Source organism: Medicago truncatula, chromosome 7, assembly GCF_003473485.1.
Source record: "Medicago truncatula cultivar Jemalong A17 chromosome 7, MtrunA17r5.0-ANR, whole genome shotgun sequence".
NCBI lineage: Eukaryota > Viridiplantae > Streptophyta > Magnoliopsida > Fabales > Fabaceae > Medicago > Medicago truncatula.
The window spans coordinates 37,780,233-37,786,292 of record NC_053048.1 but is presented as its reverse complement, the minus strand read 5'-3'; the positions used below and the strand labels follow the sequence as shown (position 1 = coordinate 37,786,292).

The following is a 6,060-nucleotide window of genomic DNA, read 5'->3' as shown; positions in this document are numbered from 1 at the left end:
ATTTTGTCAAAAATAAAAAACATAATTATTCACCGATAAAAATGGACTAAACTAATAAAATCCAAACGCTTTTGATCATTAATTTGTTTAAAGAAGTACAATCCAAATGGAATCAAATCGTACACTATTCAAATCCTTGATTTGAATTGGATGACATATTGTTTTTAAACGGATCCAAACAAACAAACACCAATCACTTTCAATTCTCACCATTGACATAAAACACCCGGTTAACTCTTGAATTCAACTCATCTAATTTATTTATTTTTTTGACAAAAATAAAAGAGTAAAAATATTAATGATAAAGATTAGTATCTTTTTATTAGTTTTTAAAGGCAGGCCTTTTTAGTATTATTTTATGAAAGGAATAAAGTAATAAAATGTGGTATACGTGAAGGAGCGCAGGCTGTGAGTATAGTATAATCTGTCTGTTATGTTATGACAAAACAAAGAAAACGCCTTAACGGCAAAATGAATAATCAATGATGCGTTATGCGTTTTTCTTGTTGTAACTGAAACAGAAACAGATCTTGCATTGCATAAACCCTATTAGATTCTTTTCTCTCCATTCTCTTTCTCTTTCTCTTTCTCTTTCTCTTTCTTTTCCGTTACTTTCTTTCCCGGGAAAATCTACAATCCCAACCTGTTCCAGATCTTTCTTCCACTTTCTAACCGTTTCTTCCTCGCATTCCATTCAATTCACATTTTCTCGTTCTTCCGATTCATTCATCACACTGCGATTTTCCAGTTCGCGGTCGTCGTGGTGATGATCATGATGATGATGATGCAGTGTTCGTCATCGTCGTTGTTGTAACACTGCATCAATCAATCACGAAGAAGAATTGGAAAATGGATGATAGAGGTGGTTCTTTCGTCGCTGTTCGCAGAATTTCTCAAGGTCTTGATCGTGGAAACGCTTACCATTCATCTTCTGGTATTTCAATTTTTTTCCTTCAATTTTCTCGTGATTTTTCGATTTTTTCTCTCCTTCAACGTTTATTCCTTTCGACTTTTCAAAATTGCTTTTATTCCTCTCGTGATTTTGTCGATTATATATATATATATATATATATAATTAAATTGATAAAGTTTTGATTGGATATAGTTGAGATCTATATTGAGCTCAATTTACTATAGAAAATGATGTTTTAATCTTAGAGCTAAAAGCTGTTTATTATGCTTAATGGAGTAATTGAGTACTTTATTATGTGATTAGGTTATCGTGTAGATCTAGCATTCATGAAATGCTTAATGGAGTATATAAGTACTTTATATGATGATGATGTTGATCTTAGTACAAAAATAATGGAAAAATTGTAAATAAAGCAAGCTAGTGGTGAAACTAGTGGCAAGCATTATGATTGAAATAAAGCAAGCCACTATATTCTGTGGTCATATTTGGTTATCGTGTCTGAAAAGAATAAATGATTAGTGAGTTGAACCACTAACACAAACACAAACACGGACACGACATTGACACACAGACATGTTCGACACCGGTAACAATTTGAGAAAATGAATTAATTGAAATAATCACGTGTCGGTGCCGTATCTGACAAGGACACGTGTTGGACACCGGACACACCTTCCATCAGAAGTGTCGGTGTTATTTAGTAACTGAGAAGGAAATAGAGAGTTAACAATGAGTCTTAGCTCATTGTGGTTCATGTAAACGAGTGCTTTAAGAAACTGAACTGAACAAAATGTATTATGTGACGAAGGTGGTTAATTAGTAATAGTAATAGAACACATGATTTTTCTCGATCAACTTACTATAAACTTGTGCAATTTTATTTTGTTACAGCTGAGTTTGTGACAGGATCAACGGCATGGATTGGCCGAGGTTTGTCTTGTGTATGTGCACAGAGAAGAGAGAGCGATGCTCGACTCTCTTTTGATTTAACTCCATACCAGGTAATATTTGTTGGCATCAAAATTACTGAAACAGCACTTCAACACTCTTTAAGGCATTCTTTTCATTTTTCTCTTTACATCTTTGTACATGGCGTGCTCTGAATATATGTTACGTGATGATTCTCACTAAATAATAACAAATGTTTTTCAATTGTATTTCGGGCTATTCATACCGTGAACTGAATGTTCAATTGCTTTCATCATGACACCAATGTTTCACGTTGTTGGGTTTTATGGTTGCCTTTTTATCTTTGTTCATCTTGTTTGCCAATGGGATCAAAACAATTTGTCACACTCTACTCTTTTTTAATATTGCACGGCACAGTAAATTCACAATGCTGAATTTTCCATTTTCAGGAAGAATGCTTGCAGAGGCTTCAGAGTCGTATAGATGTTCCATATGATAGTTCTATCCCTGAGCACCAGGTAGTCTTTTCTATTAAAAAATTTCAAGTCTAAGTGACATCGATTGTGATGTGACAATAACTATGAAGTCCATCAAACACATCAAGCCATGTACCTATAGCTTTTCATGCAACTTACAATTTGTTACCACACGTGCAAACATATATATCTTAAGAATGTAACGTTTACATTTGTTTTTATGCATGATCTTAGGCATCCTTAAGGGCTTTATGGAATGCTGCATTTCCTGAAGAAGAACTCAATGGCTTGATTTCAGAGCAGTGGAAAGACATGGGCTGGCAAGGGAAGGATCCATCAACAGATTTTAGGTAGATAATATTCTGATCGATTTCATCTCTTGTCCTCATTCTAATTTATTTTCACTAATGATCTATATTTCTGCATATCATTGGCAGGGGTGGTGGTTACATATCATTGGAGAATTTGCTGTTTTTTGCCAGGAATTTCCCAGTATGATCTGTTTTTTTTTTTTTTTGTTCCATCTTTTCTGTGTTGTAATCAATATTTTGGAGCCTTACTTTTTAGAGTTGTATGACTAAACCTCATTTGACTGCCTAGAGAGGTTAACAAAATAACCACATTAGTATATTTCGTCCAAAAGAAAGGGAAATTTCATTAGATCAAACATTTTCTTGTTTGATCTGCATCTGTTTGAAGAATGAACATGTCCTCTTCTTTAATATATTATAGGTTTGGAATCAATGGATTGTCATCCATTTCTTCCAAAAACTGGTCTTTGTTGTTTCATGCATGCTTAATTAAATGGTTGATGCAGGAACAACTCATTAGCTGAATTCCTTGCTAAATAAAATTATTGCTTTCGGGTTTTAGACTTCATCCATGATAGAAGAATTTGGGCCAGATTAATTTGTTTTATTGGTTTATATTTGGGACAGGGGATTTTGAAATTGATTGGTCTTGTTTTCTTTCCCAATAGCTGCTCTGAAATTACACCAGCTCCATGACGTGAAATACAAGTACACAATTTGTAGTTAAATTTTCTCCCAATTCCTTCCATGGTTTTCTGTTGAAAACCCAAACTTGTCTAAGCATTGTGGACTTGATACATATTGTGAATTGTGATAACATTATTTAAATGCTGAGATTCCTCAGCAGGTAATTTCCAAAAATATGGTGTATCCTCTTTGTTCGAGTCTTATCCCGATGTTCCTTGCATATTTTCAGTTTTTTGGGGTTCAAATTGGACTGCATGTTGCGTTTGTTATGAATGGTTGTCTGTTCAATTTGGATAGTTATGTTTCAGACATATGGCTGTGATCTTTCAGTTTTTTGTAATTACATTTTTGCATTTTTGTTGGAACCCTGTTTTCCTGGATTGTCTTTATTAATCTAATTTTGGTTTAAAACCTCAAGAACTGTCCGTTCAAACCTTAAATCTATTTTGACTTTGCTGTTCACATCTCTTTATTGTAGAAATCTTTTCAAGATCTTTTGCGGAAGCAGGAAGGAGATCGTTCAGTGTGGGAGTACCCGTTTGCGGTTGCTGGTGTTAACATTACATTCATGCTTATTCAAATGCTAGATCTTGAAGCAGGTTGATCATTTTCTCCTTTTATTATAATTTTTACTCAGTGTATATCATGTCTAAAAGGATGCATAGGGGATGCCTATATGACGGGAATATTTGTTTACTTTATTTGAAAGAGTAGAATACGTTGGTTCCAAACCAATCAAATGACATAAGCCCCACCTGTAACTTTTTAAGCATTTATGTAATAATTCTTCTGTAATATATAAAACTTGTTATTAGTTTTTTCCTCGCAAATATTACCAGCTGCTTGTGTTTTTAAACAAATTTTGATTTCTCTTGGTTTATGTAGCATGGATCCATCCCAAATTTGACTTGTCAACAACCTTACAATATTCTTTTATTATGCTTTCTGATGTGACATATATCATGAATTCATAATAGATGCCTTCCCCAAGTAATGAATTGAATTTGATTATGATGTGATCTGTCACTAATGTTGTTTGCTTTGACAGTTAAGCCACGGACACTGGTGGGAGCAACTTTCTTAAAATTCCTTGCAGGTAGCTTTTATTGTTCATTGTTAATTATCGATTTCACTCATTGTTTTCCTACAATTTGGAAGGGAAACAGGAAGTTTGGAACTTAACAAAATAGGAAATGCTAAATATTACAGAAAGTACTCCATAAAGTTGTTGTGATTTTATGAAGGCTTTTTGTAAGGAGCATTTTTTGTCACCTCTTTCATCTTTTTTCCACTTACTGTCTTCTGATCTCACTTGATTGGTGCTGCATCGTTTGTAATAGATTTGTGGAAAGTCACCTTTTGCAACAAATTGAATTTAAGAAAATACTTGTGTTTACAAGAAACAAAAAATAGTGGTAGTATTCACTATAGCTAAACTTTGTTTCAAGTGACTAAATTCATTTATGTATGTCTGACAGAAAATGAGTCGGCCTTTGATCTTCTCTATTGCATAACATTCAAGCTGATGGACAATCAATGGCTTTCCATGCACGCGTCATACATGGATTTTAATGTATGTACTCTTTGTCCTGAGTTTATTTTGTAGATAAAGGGAAAGATTATGCACGAGCAATTTTAATTGAAGTGTAGTGTAGAAGTTTAGATTGTTGGTGATGATTATAGTTGCTTATATATGTATAAATGTATTACTTATGTTGTTACAGACAGTGATGAAATCTACACGCCGTCAGCTGGAGAAAGAACTTCTCCTTGAAGACCTTACACAACTAGAAGATGTACCCTCATACAAACTTCTCACACGATAGAGATCAACACATAGTCCGCCAGTCTAGTTTTAACTTGAAGGTTGTTGTACTTGATGTGATGTTACTCGTATTTCCGCTCTTCCCACTTCAACATTTAACTAACATTTGAGCAAAGACCGAGGTGAGCCATGTGTGATATCATCAAGGGTCTGGAGGCATAGTTAAGATTTAAATCCTGTTGGAGGATGTATTGCTGGCTGACATACTGCCAGGGGAGTCTGAAATGTAGGTTTGCTTTGCTTGGTATTGAAAAGATTAGATTGTAATGATTGTGGTTTGCCTATATATTTCGTTAATGTCCATTAATGGGAAAATACGGATTGCAGTATCATAATTCAGGCAGGTTTACTAAAGTTGGTTGCAACTGCTGCCCTTGTTCGTATGCTGCATATTTGTTTGAGTAAAAACACAGCGTTTGAGTTGATGAATGCTAGTATTTCGACTACTCGGTTTTGCTAAAAGTATAGTTTATTTTATACACGCTTCCAATCTTTTGGTATTGTCGCCAATTTTACGATCTTGTTCTGTTCTATTCAAAAGGTAGTCTAAACTCAATTGATCATTTCTGTTTCAATGTTTTGCATTGCTTTTCTAATAACTTAAGCAAATTATCACTGCTTAATTTAAAAGTTTTAATTTAATATCTGTAAAAGCTATGCCGTGCTACTTGAATTTGTGATGAAAATACTCAATATACAAACAAGATGTCTACATTTGAAGTGGTAACTGGCTGTTCTGCTGGTATCTTTCTTTACATACCAGAGACTGACTATGCCAGAATGTGAATTTTTCGTTTGATAATATTAGTAGATGTGAACATCGATGTTTCTCTCCGGTGCTTGTCCTATGGCATGTAACATTTGATGAAATGCAATGAAGTGTCTAGTCTCTATTTTCCTATGGCATGTAACATTTGACGAATCACTCTCTCGACTTTC

The 6,060-nt window shown here is 34.1% G+C and overlaps 1 protein-coding gene across 3 annotated transcripts; it reads left to right on the top strand.

The window, feature by feature from the left end:
• Window positions 1-372: 372 nt before the first annotated feature.
• LOC11426082 (ELMO domain-containing protein A) lies at window positions 373-5,600 on the top strand. Of its 3 annotated transcripts, none has more exons than XM_013593940.3 (9): window positions 373-934; window positions 1,805-1,914; window positions 2,272-2,340; window positions 2,533-2,648; window positions 2,736-2,790; window positions 3,775-3,895; window positions 4,345-4,392; window positions 4,775-4,869; window positions 5,025-5,600. In XM_013593940.3, exons 1-9 carry the CDS (start codon window positions 850-852, stop codon window positions 5,025-5,027), a joined length of 702 nt encoding a protein of 233 aa, XP_013449394.1. In that variant the 5' UTR covers window positions 373-849; the 3' UTR covers window positions 5,028-5,600. The 3 variants fall into 3 exon arrangements, with proteins under 3 accessions (XP_013449394.1, XP_024626506.1, XP_003624290.1); XM_024770738.2 differs by having other exon boundaries at window positions 375-934; window positions 1,820-1,914; window positions 5,021-5,600; XM_003624242.4 differs by having other exon boundaries at window positions 376-934; window positions 5,021-5,600.
• The last annotated feature ends 460 nt before the right edge of the window (window positions 5,601-6,060 follow it).

Coding starts and splice junctions, on each gene's coding strand:
- LOC11426082 (XM_003624242.4), top strand. CDS start 850: ATGGATGATAGAGGTGGTTCTTTCGTCGCTGTTCGCAGAATTTCTCAA. Junction 3,896..4,344: donor AATGCTAGATCTTGAAGCAG/GTTGATCATTTT, acceptor TTGCTTTGACAG/TTAAGCCACGGACACTGGTG. Junction 4,393..4,774: donor TTTCTTAAAATTCCTTGCAG/GTAGCTTTTATT, acceptor TATGTCTGACAG/AAAATGAGTCGGCCTTTGAT.